At 35.9% G+C, this 27,025-nt stretch overlaps 2 protein-coding genes across 4 annotated transcripts in view; one reads left to right on the top strand and one right to left on the bottom strand.

Annotated features, from left to right (window-relative positions):
* Positions 1-20,498, top strand: part of LOC145513397 (uncharacterized) — a 35,226-nt gene extending 14,728 nt beyond the window's left edge. The window contains exons 4-6 of one of the 2 annotated variants that reach the window (XR_014059366.1): positions 533-2,793; positions 4,218-4,282; positions 20,364-20,498. The gene's annotated coding sequence lies outside the window, so the exon portion shown is untranslated. Of the gene's footprint in view, positions 1-532; positions 2,794-4,217; positions 4,283-20,363 lie in introns of those variants that run through there. The other variant, XM_081509659.1, reaches the window with a different exon arrangement.
* PSMA3 (proteasome 20S subunit alpha 3) lies at positions 2,586-26,337 on the bottom strand. Of its 2 annotated transcripts, none has more exons than XM_081509660.1 (11): positions 26,255-26,337; positions 22,458-22,540; positions 15,479-15,602; positions 12,358-12,459; positions 12,205-12,278; positions 10,774-10,846; positions 9,278-9,343; positions 6,692-6,738; positions 4,514-4,581; positions 3,127-3,191; positions 2,586-2,730 (listed from the first exon to the last, which is right to left on the bottom strand). In XM_081509660.1, the coding sequence occupies exons 1-11, from the start codon at positions 26,273-26,275 to the stop codon at positions 2,686-2,688; spliced, it is 768 nt and encodes a 255-aa protein (XP_081365786.1). In that variant the 5' UTR covers positions 26,276-26,337; the 3' UTR covers positions 2,586-2,685. The 2 variants fall into 2 exon arrangements, with proteins under 2 accessions (XP_081365786.1, XP_081365787.1); XM_081509661.1 differs by having other exon boundaries at positions 10,774-10,825.
* Between the last annotated feature and the right edge of the window lie 688 nt (positions 26,338-27,025).

Here is a 27,025-nt window from a genome sequence, read left to right as displayed (position 1 = left end):
TAGTAAGTATTATAGTAAACACTGTAATAGATACATAAACATGGTCGGTGATGGAACAAAAGCTTTTTACGTGGTTGCAGTTAAGAGTAGCTGTACTCTTGTTTCATGTTTTAGAATTCCTTTAAAAAAATAATCTGAAAACAATTAAGTAGAAAACATGTAAAGGGCTTTGAGAGGGAGAAATCTGTCAATCATTTCATAAGGATTGCTTTTGCACTTGATGGGGAATCCTTAGGAAAGACCAGTTAATAAATAACCTAGGCGTGATAAATACAATATGGTGTCATACAGTGCAGGAAAGTAGAAAAGGTTCAGTATGAGTTTCATTTCGAAAGGTGAGGAACAATATTTGAGCTTTTCCATTCAGACTTCATTTTTTTCATTTGTGGATTTCTTCTGACTTAACAGCATTTTGATAAATGTATTAATGAGAATTGTAATCTGAATTTGCTCTTCAAATCTTGAGTATTCTAATGTTTTAATCAGTTAAATATATTGAGGATTTACAACTTAATTTTTGTTTATTTTTCAGATTCCCTTGTGAATGATAGAAATGAAAGTGAATGGATAGTCTTATCAGATAAGTACTTTTTGAGTCTAAGTGTATTTTTTTCCGGAAGATGGCTCTAGTGGTACTTAGTTATGTTTATTTGAAACAATTTTGTTACATTGTATCATGACAGCTGGCCGTATCAGCATGCACTTTAAAAAATGTTATAAAAATGGGTGAATTTTTGTGTAGCTATTTTAATATTGAAGGTGGAAGAAGAAAAACAATATTTTCAGCATATTGTGCCTTTTTATTTCAAGAAAGGTAAAAATGCTACTGAAACACAAAGATTTGTGCAGTGTATGGAGATGGTGCTGTGACTGATTGAACATGTTGCAAGTGGTTTGCGAAGTTTCGTACTGGAGATTTCTCACTGGACGATGCTCCCACTTAAACCAGCTAAAACTTGATGAAAAGTGTCTGTAATTAATCAATAGAAAACACATAGTCTTCCATCAGGATAACACAAGACTGAATGTTTGATTGTTTGATGACCAGGCAAAAACTGTCTAAGCTTGGCTGGTCAATTGATTCATTTTCCGTATTCTCCAGTCAGTAAGCCTTCAGATTTACATTTAGTTTGGTCTTTAAAAAATTATCTTAATGGAAAAAAATTCAGTTCCCTCGAAGACTGTAAAATGAACCTGAACAGTTCTTTGCTCAAAAAGATAAAACGTTTCGGTAAGTTGGAATTAAAAAGTTGCCTAAAAATGTCAGAAGGTAGTGGAATAAAACAGTGACTACATTCTTCAATAAAGTTCTTGGTGAAAATGAAAAATGTGTCTTTTTTTTTTTACTTAAAAATTAAAGGACCTTTCTGCCCAATCCAGTATTTGTAATCTGTAAACCAAAACTCTATTCTTTAAAACATTTTTGATTTTTTTTTTTGATACCAGTATCGAGATTCCTGGAAATAAATTTGTAATCTTGTCAAAGCAAAATGTACCTCCCATTTTTTTTTTCTCCCCAAGACTGGTCCTACCTCAGTTACAAAGTGCCTGTGCAGTTGTACCTAGATTATTTATTAATCCTCTACAGTATATATGAAAATCAATTGTTTTTCTTTTATAATAGCTGAAAAAGCTGGATATATCTGCTTGGGTTTAGATTTATCTGATTATGTTTTGAGGTGGCTTAACTGCTGAAATTTAAATTTCATTAGAACCAAAGAGGATTATTGGCTATTCCAGTGTGAATTTAAGAACAGATGTACTCACAGTATAATGAAAATAGAAGATTCATGTGCCATTCATACTTGGAAGTAGGAAGTATAGAATGGTCAGACACTGGCTTAGGGTATTAAGCTTATTATCCAGTTTAATGTTCTTTAGGTGTTTCTCCAAGGCCACTGGGGTCATTCTCAGTTAAATACATGAGTTGTAAAATGTAGCAGATAATTTTACATAAAAGCAGCCATGATAATGAGAACTGGTTTTGAGTTGTTTGTATAGTAGTTAACTATTCTCACATGATTTGCTGTTTGAACTATACAAATGTTCAAAGTTCAGCAACACCCTACTGCTAAACTCTGACCTCAGGAAAGTATGACAGTTGAATGGAGTGATTCTGGCGTGAGGCCAGTATAGGGTGTGTGTATACCTAGCATACTTGACCTGAGTTCAGATTGTTCCTCCTGTGAGTGCTACTGTTCCTTGAAGGCCACAAAACTGATTATTCCACTCAATAACAGTTTTAAGTGACACAATAGGGACTTTGTGAATCCTTAAATCCACTCCTCAAAAGAAAAATAAAATTCTAAAGGTTAACATTGGCTGTTAACCAACAATCACTTCACCAAAAACTGAGCAGTGGCATCAATTACCTATGAAGCTGGTAGATGCAAAACACAACAGTCCAGCAAGATATGATACAGATGAGTAATGGGGTTTTAAATTAATCTGACTCCAAAGCCTCTGTCTACAGTATTTTAACTAAGGAATTTTACAACAGGCATAAAGCTACATCTTAATGCTGAATAAAAAGGTACTCAATTACCCCCACCAATTCTGTCAGGCAAATATTAACCAAACTTGAATCGTTATAAGACAAAAATTTAATGAAAATTGGTATGTAATAATCCAAAGGGCTAAATAGTTATATGGGACTGTATTAGAAATTTAATATACAAGTAAATGTTACATGTTATCATCATCTGATTCATCTTCTTCTTTCAAAGATTCCTGGTAAGAGAGAAACAGTGTTTAAAATCAATTTTTAGCACTGCTGTAACAACCTGAATCTAAGTAAGTGCTTGTCATTCAAAATTCTTTATAAGTAAAGATGGAACACTGGTTTAGAATGTTATGCTTTACTTGAATGTCTTAAGTACATCCTGCTCTATCAATGACTATATTCTTTGATAGGATACACACAGTATGAAAGCATTAAATGTTCTCCAAAAGCCTTGCCATTTTCACATGCACAAAAAAATTTTTGGAACCAGGGCAACTTTATCCCTATTGAGGATAACCTAGAAAGTTTCTTTTACTTCAGCTCAACTCTTAAGTGTTATTTAATAGAATTCAACATATTTCCATGATGCTTTTACCTTGAGCTGTTTTCATGCTACGGCTTACCTTGGCATATTTCTCTGCCTCTTCCCTTATATCTTTAGGAACTATTTCATGTCTTCCATTAGTTACTGTAAATTAAGCCATATATTTAAATGAATTAAAAATGAGAACTGTCACTGTGATTTGAAAAGACTAAACAATCTAGCCAATCCATAGGTAATACCAGGTTCTTTGACCTCATCTTTGTGCTTTCTCTATATAAGCTCTTAAAATAAAGAAATTATGCTGTGATTTATCCTGATGCTATAAATCCTGAGCATTCACTCACATAATATATATTCACAAACACAGTCAAAGCTGTGGTTTTTCCAGTAGTCATGTGCCGATGTGACAGGTGGACCATAAAGAAGGCTGAGTGCCAAAGAACTGATGATGCTTTTGAATTGTGGTGCTGGAGGGGACTCTTGAGAGTCCTTTGGACTGCAAGGAAATCAAACCATTCAATCCTAAAGGAAATCAGCCCTGAATATTCATTGGAAGGACTGATGCTAAAGCCAAAGCTCCAATACTCTGGCCACCTGATGTGAAGAGCCAACAATATGGAAAAGATGTAATGCTAGGAAAGGTTGAAGGCAAAAGGAAAAGGGGGCAGCAGAGGATGAAATGGTTAGACAGTATCACTAACCCAATGGACATGAATTTGAGCAAATTCCAGGAGATAGTGGAGAACAGGGGAGCCTAGTATACTGCAGTCCATGGGGTCGCAAAGATTCATGACTTAGCAACTGAACAATTTATTCACAGCATCATTAAATTTTAAAATCTGTCCCTGAAGCCCTATGGTTGCCTTCTTAGAAAGAAAAAAGGTTACTTCCCGATAATACTGTATGCAATGGATGTTTCAAAGTAACTCACAACTTTATATAGTCTCTTATTAAGCAGACCTTTTCCATCAGTACCTCCTAAATTTATTCTAGCTTTGTTTGTATTAGAAAGGCACCCAGCAGTGAGAACACGTTGTGGCCAATACTGCAACTGAATGAGTGCTTATTTCATGATCCAGCAATTCCACTCTTAACATATATTTCTAAAATGCTACTACATATGCATGTCACAGATGTAAAGGACATCCACAGCTGCATTACTCATTTCAGTAAATACTGGAAAGAGCCCAGTTGTCTACTGGAATTCAAGACAGTGGTTAACCTTTGTGGAGAAGGTAAGGGTTGTTGACTTAATGGAGGCCTAAGGGTAAACTGGGAGGCTGGTCTACTTGTTGACCAAATTAGTATTTACACTAATGTATTCATGCTGTTTGTTATTTGTGTACTTTTCTATGTGTACAGGCCATTACTAATTTTTTTTAAGATTGAAAAAAAAAATGGCACCTATAGTAAATCAGGCTTGGTACAGATGACTAAGAACAAATAAGTACAGAGTAATCACTTACTTTCACCAACCCAGCTGAGCTCTAGTTCAAAAGCTTTATCCTTAACTTCATCATGGACTATGTAAATTCTAGAACAGAAAAAGGAAATTAACATTTGGCCATCTACAAACATAGTTCATGCACCCACTCAGCAAATCAACATCCATTCCTAATATAAGTGTTTATAAAATTATACACACAGTATACATAGTCTATATTATGAAAATTAACTAGGACTGATAAACACTACAAAGGATTCACTATACCTATACCTTTATACAACCCAAGCTGTTTATTTTGATACATTCTTTCAGAGACAGAACTAAAAGATGTCTCATAAGGAACATTCAAATGGGAGAAAGCTATTAACTGTGCCTTTCCAGGATATTCGGTATTTTCCATTCATTAACTAATTTATTAGTTTACAATTAGTCTTCATTCTGCACTTTCTTGGCAGGAATATTTTTAAACCTCTTTACTATTCTGGATGTCCCTCAACCTGGCCTTTAAACAGCACAAGACAAACTGCAGCAAACAAGGAAGCAGTGTCACACAATATATTAAAAGTAGAAGTAAAAACAAGGCTTCCCTCGTGACTCAGTGCTAAACAATCTGCCTGCCAATCCAGCAGATGGGTTTGATCCCTGATCCTGGAAGATCCCACATGCTGCAGAGCAACTATACTATGGGCCCCAACTACTGAACCTGTGCTCTTAAGAGCCTGGGAGTTGCAACTACTGAAGCTACCAGGCCATGGGAGTTGCAACTACTGAAGCTACCAGGCCACAAGAAAAGCCACCACAATGAGGAACCTGTGCATAATGAGAGAAAAGCCTGAGCAGCAAGGAAGACCCAGCACAACCAAAAATAAAATTATTTTTAAAAAGCAGAAGTAAAAACAAGTTATCAGCAAAGCTTTTTTTGCTTTGCTTTTATACTTTACCATCTTTTACAACAAAGTAGCAAAATTAACTTGGAGGGTATTCCTAAAGCCTTGCTATAACAGCTGTAACATAAGAAAGCATCTTAAACTTTCTAGAACTATAAAAGATGCATAGTGCTCTGTTTTATTAAATGATGAAAGGATGGCTTTCCTACACAGAACAAATTAGAGTCTAGTTAGATATACACAAAAAAGCTGTGATAAGAACTGATATCCAGAAGAGTTCTCAGTGAAGGAAAAAAACTTGAACAATTTAATGAGGATTATTTATTTTTATTAGTTGTATTATATGTTAGTTGCCATGTCCTAGGTGGTCATTATTAATAAATCACAATCACAGAATGGAATGGATTCCCCTTCACAACTAGAAAGGGCAAGGGTCTCATGGTAAAAAGGCAGTGGGGGAAGGAGGGTGTCAGTGGCAGGAGTGGTAGATTAGTATAAAATTATAAAATACTTGTGATTTTTATATTTTGTTAACAACTGTCAGTATAGAGATTAAGAGTATCATTCAAATAATAGCTTTATCATCATATGATAGACCCTCCTGGACGTTTTTCCCCTTTGCATGTATTATTAGATGTAAAACCTGCTGACTAGACCATGATGATGTAGTTCTAATGTGGAACAGAGGTGTTATGAATTCTCTGGAATATTACGTTTACTACTCTTTAACTCTGAAAAGCTGACTACAAAACCAGCATTTTATCAGATTTTTTGAAATACTAAATGCCTGCATTCTTTGATCTAAAAAAAAAAATGTATTTTGAAGCATGGTCACTGAGATTTTACTGGCATTGTTGCTTACTACTACTGTTACAAAACTTTCTACCCTAGGTATCTGTAACATAAACTACTTCAGGCTTTCTTAAGCTTTTCTATATGTTTTGAAATACTGTTCTATTCATCTTGTTATAAGAACTTCAGCTGTAGACCTTAAAGTTGTAAGCTAAGGTTAATATTATTGGGACTTCTGAGATTTAAGAAGTCGGAAGCTAGCAAATGAAGTCTCAAGAGGTTCACTATATCCTCCAAATCTTGAACTCTTGTCAACTGAACAGGAGTATATTTTATCAAAAGCTATTTTTTCCCATCCTATTCACTGTCACTTAAAATGAAGCCTCTCAGAATGTTGGATTCACCTTCTAAAATTAATGTAGTAACTAATTTCCAAACAAAACAGCCTCTTAGGATTAATGTATAAGGTAAGGTCAAGTGAAATATTTTTGTCAATACTAAGGAAAATTTCAACTTACATTTTTGCAACTTCTTTAACAACATCACGGCAGGTCATTTCTTTCATCTACAGAAAATAAAGTATATATTCATTATGTTATGAGTCAAAGGAAGAACGCTTTCCACTTGTGTTAACTTTTCAGATTCTTTTTGCAACTTTTATCAGTAACCTATGCTCTTGAGATAAGATTCTTAAATATAAAACCAAGGAAAATAACCTGAAATTCAAAAAGACCAGAACTTTTTTATTCTGTTTAATGTTTTTTTAATGATTATGCAAAAAAAGCCTTGGGCACCAATAATTTTGTGAAATACATTAAAGTTTATAAAAATCTAGACTCCTTTATGAATTTATTCACAGCCAGACCCTGACATTTAAAAGATTACCAAGAAATGTTTTTTTCTTTATTGTGAATTCAGGATAATAAAATGCAAACAAACCACAAATACTTCTATATGCTAGATAAACAAGGATAAATTATCCCTCATGAAACTGTTGAAGACAAAACTGCAAAATGTCAGGGAAAGCTCTGAAGAACCAAGATCTGAGGGGAGTCTTAGAACACAGACTTATCTGATTTGATTATGAGGAAGATAAATGAACTGCAAGTGAACATCTGGAAATCAAGGCAGAAAAATAGCCTTTAGATGCCCGGCAGAAAAGTCTATTATGCTAAAGGTACTACAAGTAACCAGTGCAGAATTTTTTTTAAGTATGTGTTTCTGAACACATTTGACAAAATTTTTAAAAATGAGCAAACCTGGTGTTCATATTCTGAATATGTGGAGAATGGAAAATAGTGAAAAAATAATGAACAGTCATACAGCAATCCAAACTTGAGGTGGTTTAACTACTGTATCTCTAATTAGACTTATTAATATTTTATTTTTTGTATTTTTAAATATTTGCAAATCTTGATGCCCCAGCTCATAGAAATAGGAAAAATATTGGAAAGCAACAACTGTTCAATCTAGACAGAGATGTTTGTTGTATGGTATCTTTTCTGATTGAATTTCTGATTAAATTTTTTCATGGCAAATTGGGGGTGAAGAAAATGAAAATACTGATATTCATGTTTTTGCCCTTGCAAGTTAAGTTCTATATTTAGTAGATTAATTGTAACATACAAAGGCAAACTTAAACAAACTTGAAGCAATACATCTTAAATGTCAAATACATTTTTACATATGTTGGTAAAGTTTAGTTTATAAAATTATATTCTTGGTAAACAGAACACAAGTAGAAAAACAGACCAGAGTAATGACTAAGAGCAGGGGCTGGCAAACTCTCTCTGTTAAAGGGCCAAGCAGTAAATATTTTAGACTTTCATCATAGGGATAAGGTCTTTGGTCTCCATTCCAACTACTAAACTCCACTGTTGTACTACAGCAAAAGCAGCCAGTGACTGAATATACGTATGTTCCAATAAAACTTTAAAAAGCATTGCAACTAGAGATTATCATACAAAGTGAAGTAAGTCAGAGAAAAACAAACACTGTATAATATCACTTATATGTGAAATCTAAAATATGACACAAATGAACTTATAGATGAAACAAAACCAGACTCACAGAGATAAACAGAGTTGTAGTTGCAAGGGGGAAGGGGGCTAGTGGAGGGATGGAGTAGGACGTTGGGGTTAGCAGATGTAAGCTATTATATATATAGAATGGATAAACTAGGTCCTACTGTATAGCACAATGAACTACATTCAATATCCTATAAGCCCTAGTAGAAAAGAATATATGGCAGAAAAGACCACTGGTCTAAGAGTTACAAGGTCTGTGGATTGTTTGTAAGCAATAGTCTATGACTCTAGCCAGTGTATTTTAACCCAGGGTTGGACTTGGGCTAAGGGATCTCTAAGGTCCTTTTGTCAAATTTATCAATCCTAAAATACCAAACATAAATTAGGCTTTTATACATCTAGAACTTGGTGTTAAATTCCAAGCACTAAAAGCCTAGCATTAAAAAAGCTGAATAAGTGAATTAGTTAAGCAAGGTTCCAGTACAGCATTAACATTAAATGTACACAAAATTTTTGTCACTGTAATTTACCAAAATACTGCTAAATCATATGCCTGTCTTTTAAGGAAGTTTCTGATAAGCAGTGAAGAGTTGGTGGGCACTGTTTCAATGTCAAGTTGATCAATTTATGGCTAAAAGGAAAGCCAGCAAATTTTTAAGAAACTTTTTCCACACTAATATATGTTGGGAACAAAGGAAAGAGAAGCAAAGGAGTGCAGACTTTAATGTGTAAGACTTCAGACAAAAGCTGTTTTCTAGATGAAAGAAATGATACAGTAAAAGACCAAAGTTCTCAACCTAAGGGGCACAGGGTTCGGTGAATGGGTCTCAAAGACTTTGTGAAATTATATGCAATTTTTTTTTTTAAGATGGCCATCAAAATCATAAAAGGCCCCATGACACAACTCTAAAGATAATATGCTGCCAGCTTTCCTGCTCTACCAATCTAGCAGCTTCAGAAAGCTTGACTCAAAATGGCAAGCCACACTTGGGACTAAAAGCTTTAGTCTGTAGTGATGAAACTTAACCACATGACAATAATGGTAAAGCAGAGTTTTAAAAAATAAAAATGTATTACCTGAAGCTTTTCAATTTCTGTCTTTGCAGCCTGCCTGGCTTTGCCAATGGCACAGCCCCAATAACCCTATTTAAAAAGAACATACACACACACAAAAAAGTATTATTAAATTAATATACTATCATAAGTTATTAATGACTACTGTTTCTATTTAAAGATTAATAAAAGGATGCTAAATGACATTTAAAGCACATATGGAGAAATACAGTAAAAAGACATTTACTAAAATGAATAAGGGACTCAAAGTTTAAAATATCAAACTTAAGTACAGAATAACCTGGATTATTTTCAAGAAATATCCAAAGGAAAACAAATTATATCATTTTACACACACACACACAGACCATGAGCTAGAGGTATATTTGAGGCTAGAAACAGAAAAAAATTTAGCTTTATGAATTGAAATGATTTTTGAGAGAAAGAAATAATTCCTAAGAGTTAAATACTCTAAGCCTTCTTTTTAAAATTTATATAAACATAATTTTTGGCAGCACCAGTGCGGCTTGTGGAATTTTCAGTTTCCCAACCAGCAGGCAGTGAGAGCATGGAGTCTTAACCCATGGACCACCAGGGAATTCCCTAATTTAAATTGTAAAGATTTTTTTTTTTAAATTAAGGATGCCCATTCATACTTGTATAACTATACTTGTATATAATGACAAAACCTAAAGAGCCTTAGTTTTGTTAATGAGTATAAAAACCATTAAAATCTCAGAAGACACTTCAAGAAAAGATTTTTACAGAAAGATCCAAGAAATTCCATTTAAAATCCTTTGTACCAGGGCATTTCCTGGCAGTTTACAGTTAGGACACAGGCTTTCACTGTCATGGACCTGGGTTAGATCCCTTGTTGAAACCCTGTTCGGGAAACTTAAGATCCCACAAGCCATGTGGTGCAGCCAAAACAAACAAACAAAAACAAAACCCCAAAACAACATCAAAAAACCCAAAAAACTTCAAAAGGGGGAGGGTATTGTATTCATTTTTAAGACACTGCTAATATTTATGGTAATAAAATAGCACATATTCAAAATTTTATGTTGACTCTGCAGTCTCTACATGGCAACCCAGTCCAGTATTCTTGCCTGGAGAATCCCAGGGTCAGATGAGCCTGGCAGGCTACAGTCCTTGGGGTCACAAGAGTCGGACATGACTCAGCAACTAAACCATGCAGTTTCTACAGTAGCATATTAAAAGCCACAAATCTGGGACTTCTCTGGTGGTCCAGTGGTTAAGAATGCACACTCCCAACACACAGGGCACACGTTCAATCCCTAGTCAGTTCACTAAGATCTCCCATGCCATGTGGCACAGTCCAAAAAAAGTCACAAATCTTTGCTCTGTCTCATACCCATAGGTTCTTGTTATTAATGTTAAATAAGAAAATGTTAAATGAATATTAAAGAAACATCATATAATCTGAATATATGATTTAAGTGCTAATGAGAGACCATTAAACTGGAAACAGAATTTCAGATGATTCAAAATTAACTCACATATGAAACACCTGATGGGTCAATCATGTAGAGTTGTGCACCGTCGTTCACACTGTAAGACCCTAACATGAAACTGCACAAAAGTAAATTAATAATTTTAAACCATGGTTCTTAATACCAGAAAAGTATTAAAAAGTACAGTGATAAAAATGCAATTTACTTTCTAAGATAAACATTGACTAATACCCATATAACTGATAGTAAGCACTTTGATAATACAGTTCGGATAAGAACTAATATATACTTGAAAACGTTCAAAATTCATGTGCCTTGGTTTAGTATTAAACTTTCTAATCAACCTTTCCTGTGAAGATAGCACTGCACGGAAAGGAGTACTGATAGATGGACAAGTAACATGAGAGCCCAAGAGCTAAAGGCATAAACATGAAAAAGCCAAGGAAACAAAATTCTTGCTATGAACATACTGAATCTACCTCAAACTCTTGTTTCATCCTTCATTCTTTCTTTCTTGGCTATTCCCCGATATTCCTCCAGTTATTTTTCTGCAGTAATCCAAATTGATTCAATGCATTTTTTATGTGCAACACAATTAAAATTAGGGTATTGAACAATCATATGAATTACTGATTTTTTTGAAATTATAAATAGAAACCAGCCTCATCTTATATTACTACTTCATGTGCAGAATACCATAACAACCAACTCCCATTTAAGAGCATTTTACCTGTTGCTTACAGAATACAAGATGGAAACTAATGAGAAAACTGAGATGTCAGTACAGCTGGGTACTTAATAACAAATGGACTCTATTTAAAATCAGTTTGCGGGGCTTCCCTGGTGGTTCAGTGGTGAAGAGTCTGCCTACCAGTGCAGGAGACACAGGTTCGATCCCATATCTGGGAAGATCTCACATACTGCGGAGCAACTGAGCCCATGCGCCACAACTATGGAACCTGTGGTCTAGAGCCCAGGTGCCACAACTATTGAAGGCCATGCGCTCTATATCCTATGCTCGGCAACAAGAGAAGCCACCACAATGAGAAGCCCATGCACCACAACTAGAGAGTAGGCCCTGCTCTCCACAACGAGAGAAAAAAGCCTGCACAACAACGGAGACGCAAAAATAAAATAAAATTTTAAAAAAAATTTTGATAAAATTAAGTTTGCAACTTCCTGAAAATGTCTGGATCTAATTTCAGAGAATTCCCCCCCCCGTTTTATTAGTAAATAATTGACATGCATTACTACATTAAATTTAAGGTGCACAGCATAAAGGTTTGATTTATATACAGTGTGAAATGCAATGATTACCACAGGTTTAGGTAATATCCATCATCTCACACAGACACAATAAAAACAAGTACTTCTTGATGAAAGTTCATTTCTTAACGGTATAAAAGGCTAATAAGATGCTGGGAAAACAGATAACTGTAGTACAGATATCACTGAATATCTCATTGAATTTCATACCTGCAGCCAAAAGGTCTAACAGCACTGTAGAGTGTATATGCGTGTACATACATGGCCACTCTGTCTGCAAGATGCTGTAGGGGGAAAAACAGAAGAGTTTATTAAGACTCTTCTCTTGCTGTTCCAGAGGCTCCTCTACTGTTATCAACTTACTTTTAGTGGAATGTTATATCCAAAGTTAGATCTAAAGTTGGAAGCCTCTTCTCTTGCAATGTCTGCTAAAGAACGAGCATCTGCCAACAAACCTGCTACTGCCTGGAAAAAAAAAAAAGTACCAATTAACATTCCTATCACAAATGAAGGAAAAGTGATTGTGATAGGCTTACTTGATATTTTTAACAAGCATCATCATTAGAATAAATTAGTTTGGCTTAAAGGTCTTTGCAAGAATCAGACACAACTTAGTGACTAAACCACCACCTTTGCAAGGCATTCTGGAATTTCGATGCTTGAGTATGGGATAACAATTTGGAAATTTCCCAACTGTGACTTCATTCTTTTGTCAAATGATCACATTAAAAAAAATTCCATGTCTCCCTACTTCCCACTTCATTATAAAGACCAAAACCACCACAAAGAAGAACAAAACCATGGGTTTTGGTTAGAACTGGTTTTTAATTTAAAGCCATTCTATGTTTAAAAAGTTATTGCAAGTTTTGATTTAAAAGGTGCAACCTCAAACCTCCTTTTTCAGCGTACTGCTGCTGCTGCTAAGTCGCTTTAGTCATGTCCGACTCTGTGCGACCCCATAGACGGCAGCCCACCAGGCTCCTTCATCCCTGGGATTCTCCAGGCAAGAACATTGGAGTGGGTTGCCATTTCCTTCTCCAGTGCATGAAAGTGAAAAGCGAAAGTGAAGTCGCTCAGTCGTGTCTGACTCTTCACGACCCCATGGGCTGTAGCCTACCAGGCTCCTCCGTCCATGGGGTTTCCCAGGCAAGAGTACTGGAGTGGGGTGCCGTTGCCTTCTTTCAGCGTACTAATAAACTGTAATGCCAAACCAAAACATGACAAACCACAAATCTCGTGGCTTAGAACTGCAATTACCAAACCACATGCTGAGATATCCCAGGGAACTACAGTAAACTCAAGAGTTGTGGGGTGTTTTAAGTTTTGGGGGAAACACATATTGAAGTAGTTCAGTTTCAACATCAGACCATTTCACATTCCTTTCAATGCCATCGGATCACTGAGAAGCTGGGGCTGCTGTGATAGAAAATAAGCATTGTGCAAAAATCAATGTGAGACAGGAAGCAGGGTGGGCTGGGGCACAGCATCTAATCCAATTCCAAACTTTAAGAAACTGAACAGTATACATTAGTAGTTGTAGTTATTTGAAAATAAAAATATTTTTTTTTTACTGTCATATGGTGAGGTTTTGTTTTTCTAGCTACTAAGTTTTTAGAACATAAATAGTTATTTAGACCTACATATGTAACTACACAGAACCACTGGGTATTTCTTTTGGTCTAGGGAAGCCATGAAAACAGAAATGTTAAAACAGTTACAGGTACTGGAAACCACTAACATAAGAAGATTTGCAGAATAAATGCTATCAAAAATTTTAACAGCCTTTTCTTCTACTGCTACCTAGTAATAGTAATCATTATGAAAATCCTTAATCCATTATTGATCACTGATATCATGCTAAGCATTTTACATAGTTACACATGAGGATAGGCACTATTACCACCATAGTTTTGCAGGTGAGGAAACTGGAGTTTAGAGTAACCCAGGTAGTAATTTTCATGATTTAAATCATCTTCCATTGTTTTGGATAAAACTCACTGTGAAGTCTAATAATTTGTCAAATCACTTGAAGATGACAACTGTGGAGACAAAGACTATCAATCCTTTTCTCCAACCTTCTTCAACATCTAATGTTTTGCCAACTTCCAGTTGCAAGGAATGCCATCAGTTTTTAATAACAAATTTGAAAATTCTAGGAAAATCTTTCCACCACTAAACTACCTATACGCATATATGATTTTTTTCAAAATACACCTACCGAAAGCTATCTTTTTTACTAAGTAAAAGAAACCACAATTCACTAATTCCCTTCTACCAGTTAGGTTACAATCTGGCCAAGTTTCAGGAAAATATATCGGTTTCATTGGCAGTAATAAATTTGTCCAGGAGAGAAAACAGATCTAGAAAAACTAATAACTGAAGGAAAAAAAAAAAGTATCTGTAGCTTTATAGTTTACTGGTTATATTTTGCTACTCCTTTCTGTGTTGTGTGTAACACATCTTATTTAGAAATACTAACAACAAAGCTACCAATACTTCAGCAGAATGAGTGGACCCTACAGAATCTCACCCTGAAGAACAGGCTCTAGAGTAACACACAGACCATGGAGGCCCAAGTACAAATCCCAGCATATTTCGTTACCAGCTGAGTCTGTTTTCTCATCTGTAAAAATGGGATTAATATTACTTTCACTGGTTTGTCAAGATTACATGAGATAATTTATGTAAAGAACTTCTGGCATAGTACCTAGCACACAGAATATGTATTCCCTTTTCTGCCTTGACGTTTCAGAAAGCAGGGTTAAAAATCACTTTTATCTTTTTTCTGGACTGTTACGCTTACTGAAGAAAGTCTGATATTTATATAGGATGACTTCAGTATACCCCAGTAATCTATTTATGTCATACCAGCTGCATGAAATAAATATAGTGATGCTTATGAAGCTACTAAAAAGGATGTGCTCACTTTTCCTTTCATCAGACATCCTTTCCTGATGCTCCACCTTACTATAAAGGTATTCTCTTTCTGATAACACCTTCAGTGTGACAGTTATCCCCAGAAAGGATACAAAAAACTAGACTTATTGCCTCTCAAGCATGTGCCTTGACTGGCGATCTATGCTGCCAAGATTTTTTACCCAATCTTCTCACTCCTCTGCCCTCCTCATTTTCTTCAACTTGGTTTTTCGTTATGTATCTCCAATTGGGTTATAAGAATGCTACCAGTATTCTTCCTGAAAAATTCCATGGGCAGAAGAGGTTGGTGGGCTACAGTCTATGGAGTCACAAAGAGTTGGACATGACTGAGCAACTAAGCATGCACGCACGCACCTTTCTTTTAGACAGTGAACTGTTCACAAACCAGTAACTTTCTGATTATTTCTGTGGCTGCTCTCTGATCTGTTTTTGCCTCAATGCTAAAGTAATAAATAGGTTCTTAAAATCACATTTTGATATATCCCAATTAATTACTTCACAAGAAACTGGACAAGGCAAAAAGGAACATTTTTAAATGTGACCTTACCATTCCAACATGTCGATCAACATTAAAAAGTCGTTTGTTGGAACCTTCTTCATAAAGTTTAGACAGGACTAATTTTTCTACCCCAAAGACAACGCCGTCTTTACATCTGATTCCAATAGCTGTACTGAAACAAGCAGGAAAAAAAAATCAATTTTTTCAACTGAAAATAAAAGAAACTTTGTAAACTCAAGTTAAAAAAAGAAACAAAAAACAGGCAAATTTGTTTCTTAGAACATACCAAGTTTTTAAAGCAAATACATTTGAAAACTAGAAAGGGCAAACATCCTAAAGTGTGATCAATAAGATCCATATAAATAATCATGTGACCAAAAGAAAAAAAATTTTGTATCATGACATGGAAAGATAATAATACACAAATGAAAAAAGATGCTAACAAAATGTGTAACAAGTGGCACAGTATCTAGCATATGCTAGCTATCTTATGACAAATGCTGACTAGTCATGTCCATTAAAAACGGTACATAACATACATATAAATGACAGGCTACATACAAAATAAAAAGTTAACAGTTTCTAATCTGGGAGGGAAGATTATAATTCTTTTCCTTTCTTTTGCTTTTTCTGCATTAACAATGTGTTGCTTACAGTAAGTGTAAAAGAATAAACATTCTGTTCAACTGTTTAAAACAAAATTGATCAAAAAAACAAGTAAAATATGGAGAAATTATATACCGCCATTTCAAGAAAAAATAATTACTTTAAATCTTCTAATTCTTTTAACGAAGAGAATTCTGATCAGAAACAACCAGAAAAATGAACTGAGCCACATGCACAAATTTTGTAAAGAATTTCAGACACTCCTTCCCACACACTTCAGGTACCTTTTCAAGTTTAGATTTCTTGGTCCAAATCTCCTAACTCCCAAGAATCTGCAAAGCCCATCTAGCTAATTCAATTTCATATTATAAATCCTGTGCTCTACTGAATTCAACCTCATTGTTGTCCCTCAAACACCATTTTTGCTTTCAAGTCTATATTGAAGTTATCCTGGGTACTAGAATACATTTCCTCCTCACCACAGCACATTTAAATAAATTTCCACAAACTTCTGCAAGTTTACTTGAATAGTCTCAGACAGCCTTTCCCAATTAATACAATTTCTCATCTTCCTCATTTTTCAGAATCTAAAATGTCCTTTTCCCTAAACTAAAAGTTCTCAAAGTGTGGTGTGTCAGGTCAAAATTATTTTTTTTTTCAAAATTATTTTTATAAAAATACAGAAACATCATTTGACTTTCTCCATTGTGTGGATGTTTGCACCAATGGTACTGACTGACAATAAACGGTAGCAGTAAATACCACTCACTGTATACTTTATTGCTACGCTCTCAGTTTTTTTTTTTTAAAAAAACATTTTTAGTTAGGAATGTCCCTGATAAAGTTGTGATTAATTTTATTAGACATTAATCCTTAAGTATCTGTCTTTTTATTATCCTAACAAAAAGCAAGTTAGCCAAAGTTCATCTGCTGCACATCAAAATATGATGGTTGCCTACAGGAAAAAGCACTGATAAACTGCTTTCAGGTGTAAATTTTTTCATGGAACATCTGTGTTTACCATCAAAGAATAATAACTATGGTTATTTCCACTTAGGTATGTGGCAGACTTTTTTCTAAAATGAACAAAACGAGCCTGTCACTTCAAGGAAAACAAATGAGAGTATTTTCTTGCCAGCGATAAAATCTGAGTTTTCAAACACAAACTGGAGTTTTGGAAAACATATTGGTGGTGATATTAAAAAATGTGATGTTTCTAACAGTTTATAATGAAATATTTCTACTTTGGAAGGTCTGGTACAACTCAGTGAACCAATATTTTCCAAATGACCAACACACAATGTTACAAATCATGCACGGATAAAACATGCAAAGTACAAGACAGTGCAACAGATTTTAATAATAGTACAAAAAGTTCATTATTATGTTTTCAGACTCCACACTGCAACTAACCTTTACAAAACTAAAATCTGTCCAGTATGGTAGAGTATAAATAAACAACATGCATAAGGTTATTAAATGACTCCTCTTTTCCAACTACGTATGTATATGAAGCCTGATTTGTTGCACAAACTTCAACAAAAGTTACAACATACTGAAGCAGCAGCAACTATGGGACTCTGCCTTTTATTAAGATACAATTCATCACTGAGATTTTCAAGAATGTAAAACAATGTGGCACTTCTCACCACACTTTTTTTCCATGCTTTGGAAAAGTAATTTTCATTAAAAATGTTACTGTTATTACAGTAACATTAAGCATTACTTAAGTATTTTAATTAAGTATTTTAATTAAGTTACTTAAGTAAGTGTGAATGTAATTATTTGTTAACATGCAATTTTATCACTGTTATTTAAATAAATTTAGAAGTATTTTTTATTTTTTGGTTTTAATTTCTAATACAGTAAATACTGATGAACCAATAACCTGCATAAATAAATGCTCTTTGGGGTGAGCATTATGGTAAATACTTATAGAACCTAAGAGCCTACTTAACTAAATACTCGTCAAGGTTCTAATGATTTTTTTTTTTTCAAGTATAAGGATGTCCTAAGACCACAATTTTGTGTACATTTTTGTTCTAAACAATCTAGCCTCACAATTATGTTGCACAATCTTCCTTTCATATCTTGTCCCCTCAATGAAGATAAATGGAAAAATTATAATTTAACTCCTTTTTTTCTTTTGCTTATTACCTTCTGGGGCATACTTTTATAAAATAGTTATCATCATATATATTTTTTTTAACAGTGTTTTTAAGTATCCTCTTATATGTTCTTAATTATTTGTTTTGGTAGTTCCCTTCCCTAACATAACAGGTACACAAAAATATTTGACTTTTAAATCCCCATGACTGAATTTCTTTCTTTGAAAGAATTTATCTCTAGGACTTCTGGTGGTCAAGTGGTTAAGACTTCACACTTACACTGTAGGGCACACAGGTTCGATTCCTGGTTGGGGAACTAAGATCTGGCATGCTGTACAGACACGGCCAAAAAATAATAATAAATAATGAAAATAAAAACAAAAGTAAACAAGTGAGTCTTAATGAAGCTTAAAAGCTTTTACAAAGCAAAGGAAGCCATAAACAAGATGAAAAGACAACTCTCAGAATGGGAGACAATAATTTGCAAAGGAAGCAATGACAATGGATTAATCTCAAAAATATACAAACAGCTCATACAGCTCAATATCAAAAAAACAAACAACCCAATCAAAAAATGGGCATAAGACTTAAATAGAAATTTCTCCAAAGGAGACATAAATATGGCCAACAAACACATGAAAAAATGCTCATCATTAGTTATTAAAGAAATGCAAATCAAAACTACAATGACATATCACCTCACACCGTCAGAATAGCCATCAACAAAAATTCCACAAACAGTAAATGCTGGAGAAGGTTTAGAGAAAATGGAACCCTCCTACACTGTTGATGAGAATACAAACTGGTATAGCCACTAAGAAGAACAATATAGAGGTGCCTTAAAAAACTAAAAATGTCACTACCATATGACCTCACAATCCCACTCTTGGGCATATACCTAAAGAAAATCATAATTCAAAAAGATACATGCAATCCAATGTTCACGGCAGCACTATTTACAATAGACAGGACATGGAAGCAACCTAAATGTCCATCAACAGAGGAATGGAAAAAGAAAATATGGTATATATATATACATACATACAATGGAATATCACTCAGTCATAAACAGGAATGAAATTGTGCCATTTGCAGACACGTGGATGGATCCAGAGATTGTCACAGAGAGTGAAGTAAGTCAGAAAGAGAAAAACAAGTTATCATATATTAATGCATACATATAATGCTTTCTCGTGAAAGCTAGAAAAATGGTATAGATGAATTTACCTGCTAAGCAAAAATAGGGACACAAACATAAGAGAACAAACGTATGGATATCAAGGGGGGGAAATGTGGTGGATTGAGATTGACATATGTACACTACTAAGAATAAAATAGATAACTAATGAGAACAAATTGTACCGCCCAAGAAATTCTACTTAGTGCTCTGTGATGAACTAAATAGGAAGGAAATCCAAGGAAGAAAGGATATATGTATATATGTGGCTGATTCACTTTGCTGTATAGCAGAAACTAACACAACATTGTAATGCCACTAAACTATACTCCAATTAAATAGCAAAAATAATGATAAACTAAAAAATAATTTATCTCCTTTCAATGCAGGCATATAATCTTATTTAAAATTATTTGGTTAAATGTTTTCTAAGAATCAGTCTATATGTCTCACTCTTGAGAAGATTCACATTTAATTTTTCTATTTTCCACTTAGGGAACAGCTACCCACTCTAGTATTCTGGCCTGAAGAATTCCATGGACAGTATAGTCCATGGGGTCGCAAAGAGTCGGACACATCTGAGCAACTTTCACATTCACTTTTTTCAAGCTCACAAAACACTTTAAAAATTTCCAATTTCATTTTTCTGGTACGGTATGGGAAGCAGATTAGATGTCCGCATCCCAGTTTTACAGACAAAAAAGTGACATTCAGGGGACTGAATATATATTATTACCATTTGGTAGCAGCTAGGAGGAAAATTCACATCTTCTGATCCTCATCCAATATTCTATCATACCAGGTGACATATGTCCCTTTAAAAAAAGGAACTTTCCAAGTAATTTTTGTTTATATAAAAAAATATTCATTTTTAATGTTTACAGTTTTTAAAATTACATTTCTTCAAGTTTGCTTAAATGTAACTGTTCACATGACCTTCCCAAAATTAAATGTAACTGTTTAAAGTCATATTTAGAAATAATTTATAGAAAACAAATTGCTAAAATACACAGACCTCACAGCCTAATCTCAATTTTCTCAGTTACAGATGATTTCAAAATGTATCTCCAGTTCTTCTTAGTCAAGACATCTCCCACCAGTTTTTTTACACCAATGAAAATGCAAGGATGCAAAGAAGGAAAAGAAAAACAATAAACTTCCTCAAATCTTTCTCCAACTCACTGGCCAAAAAGCCTATCTTCTTTTATCAACGGGGGGAAAAAATGTCAACTTTTCTTGAATTTGACTCTCTTCTGAACTCTTTCAGGCCTTGTACACAATGACAAATACAGTTCAACCTAAAATTCTTAACAGCCTCACTTCTACTGTATTATAAGATACTGACAGTTTGTAAGTACTGATATCTATCAAAATACATTTAAACACAAAATCAACTAGCTTCACTAACAAATCCCATAAGAAGACTTAAAATGCATTTTTGTTCAAAAATTTAAAAATACTATTTCATAAACCATTAGAAATCTATACATCTTCTTTCTACCATGAAGAAAATAGCACACAAAAAATGAACATCTATTTATTCAGTATCTACTGAGGGCTATGGGGCTTCCCAGGTGGTACTAGTGGTAAAGAACCCGCCTGCCAATGCAGGAGATGTAAGAGGCACGGGTTCAATCCCTGGGTCAGGAAGATCCCCCTGGAGAAAGGCATGGCCACCTACTGCAGTATTCTTGCCTGGAGAATCCCATGGACAGAGGAGCCTGGCGGGCTACAGTCCATAGGGTCACAAAGAATCGGACACGACTGAAGCAACTTGGTACGCACACACTGAGGGCTATGTGCCAGCACATGCAAAGACCAATTACTATCTATAACCTCATGAAAATTCCATAATCAAATATTGAAGGTATCAGTAGAAAGTGAGAAAACTACCTCTACACATGGGCTTTTCTAATATTCTCAAAACATTTTCCTACTACACAACTTTTCATTACATTCAAAACGTTGAGCTCAAACACCAACACAGCTTATTTAGTAGCCCTAAAAAAAAATTTTTAAGAGATCTAAATGACATGTTATGAAAGAAAAATTTTTAAGTCCTTTATCTCATCCCAAAGCTGCTTTATATTCAAAAATACAATGATTATATATATATTATATAGATATATGTATAACTGAATCACTGTGCTATATACTTGAAACTACATTATAAATCAACTATACTTCAATAAAAAAATTAAGAATGAAACCTGTCTTGGCAGACTTTATTCAATTAGACGTGATTTTTTTTAATGATCACTAGAAGTGACTTTTTAAAATGATCATATGATTACAAATTTCTTCAATATAAGACTCAGAATTTGTCAACAAGCCAGTAATTCAACTAAGATGTTATACTCATCATTTTAGTGAATTACTCTAAACAAAAAAGACAGTGTGTGGAGAAGGAAACGGTAACCCACTGCAGTATTCTTGTCTGGGAAACCCCATGGACAGAGGAGCCTGGTGGGTTACAGTCCACGGGGTCGCAAAGAGTAGGACACAACTGAGCGACTAACACTAACACTTTCACGCTCAGGGTGGATTTTCTAGCCCCAAGTCACCCTTTAAGGAACTGCCTCACTTTGTACTGCTTTGTGTAAAAATAAAGACCATTGTTTAAGACAAAAAAAAAAAAAGTGAGGGAAGTAATCCAACAGGAACATACCCTGGTGGTCCTACACTTTTTGGAGTATGGCAGCAGAAGAGAAAAATAAAAAATATCCCTGCTGAGATGATCATGTGACCAATTGCACAGGGCACTGAAAACACAAGGAAACAAAAGATCAGACAATAAAGTCACAAACCTATTGGCCAAGGAAACCAATGATGTAAGTTAAGAATCTGAAAAAAAGGAAAAAGGGCTAGCAAAGATGTTGATGAATTTGGCTTTATACACTTGAGACGTGGTAGAATGTGTAAGTGTGTAATTCTGGAGTCAACTGGAAATATAATCACATGGAAAGAGCCGGCCTAAAGAGAACTCTGGAAATGACTAATACATTGAGATTATTTTAGGGCGTGTAGTATGTGTGCCAAAGTAACATAACAAATGCTAATTACCAAAAACAAAGAGAAGGAGACATTTAATACCTGGCTAAAACACACTAATTTCAAGTAAAACATTGTTTCTTACCTACTATTTTCCACTGCCTTCATAGCATATTCAACTTGAAAAACTCTTCCATCCGGAGAGAATGTAGAAGCTGACAGATCATACTACAAGAAAAAGGCAATAACAAGCTTAGAAGGATGCACCTTTGGCAGTAATAACAATTTTTTCCTAAAAGGCTTACACATCAGAAACGTGTGTTCAATCTCAGTGAAGATTTTGCTTTGAAGAGAACAGGAAAGCATGTCAGAGCAGGAACAGCAGCTAACAGAAAAGTTACACACTTTAGATTTCTGCTATTGACAAGCAATGAATACAAGTTCTGGGTAAAGTTAGAACTTTTCCCACACAGAACATGGCTCATTTCTGAAAAAATTACCATGGGAGAAACAACACTGGCTTCTCTTTAGCACTGGAGTATTTTAATTCATAGCTGCGGCAGTAATGAACTAAAGGAGCTTGGACACATCATTTAGCATTCAGATATTGAATAAGCGTCTATTATATGTCAGTCACTATGAGGAAATACAAAGACTATTCATTCTTAAAGTCCTTCATTTTCAAATCAGACCTCAAACAGATGCAGGTACTGGAGATAAAAGGTTCTATGATGAAAAATAAGACAAAGTGAACTTATGGTCTCAGGAATACCACAGACTACCTGATCAGGGAAGGCATTGCTACGGCAATCATATATATGTTATTTAAGCTGAGCCAGACCTAAAAGACAAATAACTACTCCTTTAGAATACGGAGGAGGAGTGTCCTGGCATCTCGCATAAAAGATCTCAGGGTAGAAATAAGAGGAGCAAAATTAAGAAGAGGAAATAATGCCACTGAATCTTGAGCACCATAAATGGTAAACAGAAGAGTAAACTATATTAGAGGCATACAAGGGCCAAGTTATGATAAGTCTTTTATTTTAGGCTGGAGCAGGAAGTTTACATTTTATTCTAAATGCAACAGAAAGTCATTTGGGTGGGGTGAGGGGAAGAGGTTCTATTTTTTTAAATGCTGTTCATCTGGTAAATGAATTATAGAGGAAACAAGAGTGGAAGCAGAGATAGGGCATTCCAAAGGGAGTGTCTTAGACAACAGAGAAAGACATGGAAGGTGTTATCCTTTGAGGGTGCAGTCAAAAAAACCTTGCTAATGGATTGGCTTTAGGAATACAGTAAAAAAGAGATCCAAGGTGCATCATAGATTTTTTTTTTTTCATTTAAGCGACTAAAATTGAACCATTCACTGAAATGTAAATTGTAGGAGATGCAAAATGGCAACGGAAGAAGAAAACCCAGGAATCTACTCTGAACGTGTCATTTGAAATGCCTATCAAACAATCAAGTGGAGAGAAATGTCAAGACAGGTCTTCACATCTGGAGTTCTTGGGACAAGACAGGCGATAAGTCTTCAACAGTGGTGCTTCCTGCCTCTCAGCTTGTTGGTCTGTTAAACGAAGATCTTTAACTCTACCAGCGTAATACCAAAATATCTCACCTATTTATATTATCAAACATTTTTAAAGGGTTTGTAGAACCTTTCAGAACACTACTAATCTAAGGTAATTGGTCTGTTGGTCTGCTAAACGAAGATCTTTACCACCGTAATACTCAAAATTTCTCACCTAGTTATATTATCAAATATTTTTAAAAGGTTTGTAGAACCCTTCAGTTCAATTCAGTTCAGTCCAGTCACATCCAACTCTTTGCGACCCCATGAATTGCAGCACGCCAGGCCTCCCTGTCCATCACCAACTCCCGGAGTTTACCCAAACCCATGTCCGTCGAGTCAGTGATGCCATCCAACCATCTCATCCTCTGTCGTCCCCTTCTCCTCCTGCCCCCAATCCTACCCAGCATTAGGGTCTTTTCCAATGAGTCAAGTCTTCGCATGAGGTGGCCAAAGTATTGGAGTTTAAGCTTCAACATCAGTCCTTCCAATGAACACCCAGGACTGATCTCCTTTAGGATGGAGTGACTGGATTTCCTTGCAGTCCAAGGGACTCTCAAGAGTCTTCTCCAACACCACAGTTCAAAAGCATCAATTCTGCGGTGCTCAGCTTTCTTCACCATCCAACTCTCACATCCATACATGACCACTGGAAAAACCATAGCCTTGACTAGACGGACCTTTGTTGGCAAAGTAATGTCTCTGCTTTTCAATATGCTATCTAGGTTAGTCATAACCTTCCTTCCAAGGAGTAAGCGTCTTTTAATTTCATGGCCGCAATCACCATCAGCAGTGATTTTGGAGCCCAAAAAAATAAAGTCTGACACTGTTTCCACTGTTTCCCCATCTATTTCCCATGAAGTGATGGGACCAGATGCCATGATCTTAGTTTTCTGAATGTTGAGCTTTAAGCCAACTTTTTCACTCTTCTCTTTCACTTGCATCAAGAGGCTATTTAGTTCTTCTTCACTTTCTGCCATAAGGGTGGTGTCATCTGCATATCTGAGGTTATTGATATTTCTCCCGGCAATCTTGATTCCAGCTTGTGCTTCTTCCAGCCCCGCGTTTCTCATGATGTACTCTACATATAAGTTAAATAAGCAGGGTGACAATATACAGCCTTGACGTACTCCTTTTCCTATTTGGAACCAGTCTGTTGTTCCATGTCCAGTTCTAACTGTTGCTTCCTGACCTGCATACAGGTTTCTCAAGAGACAGGTCAGATGGTCCGGTATTCCCATCTCTTTCAGAATTTTCCACAGTTTATTGTGATCCACACAGTCAAAGGCTTTGGCATAGTCAATAAAGCAGAAATGGGTAATATTAATGTAGTTGCAAAGTCAATTTGCTACAACATGCATTACTGAGCATCAACTAATCCAAAAACGGTATGACAAACTTAGCATAAATTGCCTATTATCCAACTCGGAAAATCAGTAATTTGGGCCTAATGGTGAGAATCAAAATCTTATGCACAATGGGAGTAGATGAACTGAGAAACCCATTACCCAATGCCTCTAGTGGAACCAACCAATAAATATTTCTAAACACTATGTTTTCTACATGGGGAAATACATAAAAGGAACAAGCCGAAGATTGTATATATGCAGTATGTTTAACAAAGGAAAGTTAGTAGGCCGAACAAGTTAACAAATCTAACTCCAAAATCCTGGACAGTCTGTCTGTTCAAAGAAGCGGTTAAGTCCGTAGCTAATCGTTTAAACGCTTACGGTACTGAGACCTCACAGTTCTGTTATTTCTCTACGAGAAAAGCTGGGACAACGGAAAAATGGAAAAGATTCTTCAGAATCCGCTTTTTAGACTATTTTCCTTATCAGCTCTGAGAAGGTTCCAGGGACTCCTACAGAGAGGTCCATCGGTACCCTCGAAGCTAAGGCAGAGAATCCCCGTGAATCAGCAGCACCCCAGGAACTGCAAGGGTGGGCGGGGAGAGATTCTTGGAAAGCGGCGTCACAAACTTTGGACTCTTAGGCCGTTTTGCCTAAGTGGTGTTCAAAAGCTTAATTGTTGCCCAAGTCCTTCACAACACGCGCACACACACCATTTCAGGCCTCACGAGTTTCCACTTTCGGTTTCCCTAAGTGGCTAAAGAAAGTGACTCAGCAACCTAAAGCGCCTCCAAATCTTACTGCTGCGCGGCCAAGCCCGCTACACCTGAGCTGAGAAGCGTCCAGTCACGGTCACCGCAGGCGCTGGCCTAGACCGCCGGGCACCGCACAACTGGAAGCGGCCCACCTGCCCCCAGGGAGTCCCAGAGGACCCTGAGTCTGCCTACCCACCGCGGTCTGTCCGCGTTCCCTTCCACGCTAATCCTTAGACTAGACTATCACACAGAGAAACAAAGAACTCACCCCGGTGCCGATTGAGCTCATGGTGCTAAAATCACTGGGACGCTTAGGGCTTCAGGCCTAAGGTGATCCCCCTGCAGCACAGCAAGAGACTAGTAACAAGCTCCCTCACTGGCTATTCTTTCAACCAATAGCCTTTTCTGTAGCTCGCTCCTGGAGCCCCGGTCCACGGAACAGAGGATTGTGGGGAAAGGGGGGCGGGATAGGCACCTGGCGAGTAACGCGCATGTACAAAAGCAATCTCCCCGGGGTTAGGTAGGCTCCTGGTTGTTTCGTCTTAGGTTTGGGTTTGTAGATGTCGTTCTGCCTTCTGGTTGCTTGAGAAGCTGCGCCAGTCCTTTTCGTGGGAATTATTATTTATCTTTTATCCTTCTCTTTCGCTTCCTTATTTTTTTGTAAAGCAAAACGGAGAGATGTTCTTATACTCTTACAAAGGCCAGAGAAAACGGTAGGGGAGAGGTCTCCCTCCACCTTTGGCGGCCTGGTTCTAACCCAATATATTGAGGCATCCCCATCATCCACCTATTCTAACAAGAAGGAAGAAAGTTGCACTCTTGCATTCTAAGGGTATTACCTCTGGGCTTAGGTCGGAATTTTACAGGATTAGTACTCTTTGTATAACTCTAGTAGAATTAAGGATAAGCTTGATTAAATACAATTTGTTGAGCTCTGTATATCCCAAGGACTCAAGTTACACCCTGCTGATGAAACGATGAAAGAGACAGGACCTCATCCTTTACACTCAATAGGAAGAAACAGGCAATAGAGAGTAAA

The sequence above is a fragment of the Giraffa tippelskirchi genome, chromosome 7 (assembly GCF_054371585.1).
Source record: "Giraffa tippelskirchi isolate mGirTip1 chromosome 7, T2T-mGirTip1v1.2.pri, whole genome shotgun sequence".
Lineage (NCBI taxonomy): Eukaryota > Metazoa > Chordata > Mammalia > Artiodactyla > Giraffidae > Giraffa > Giraffa tippelskirchi.
This window is presented reverse-complemented; position numbering and strand designations above follow the sequence as displayed.

Coding starts and splice junctions, on each gene's coding strand:
- PSMA3 (XM_081509660.1), bottom strand. CDS start 26,275: ATGAGCTCAATCGGCACCGGG. Junction 15,603..22,457: donor AAGGCAGTGGAAAATAGTAG/GTAAGAAACAAT, acceptor TGCTTGTTTCAG/TACAGCTATTGGAATCAGAT. Junction 12,279..12,357: donor GATATAACATTCCACTAAAA/GTAAGTTGATAA, acceptor TTCCCCCTACAG/CATCTTGCAGACAGAGTGGC.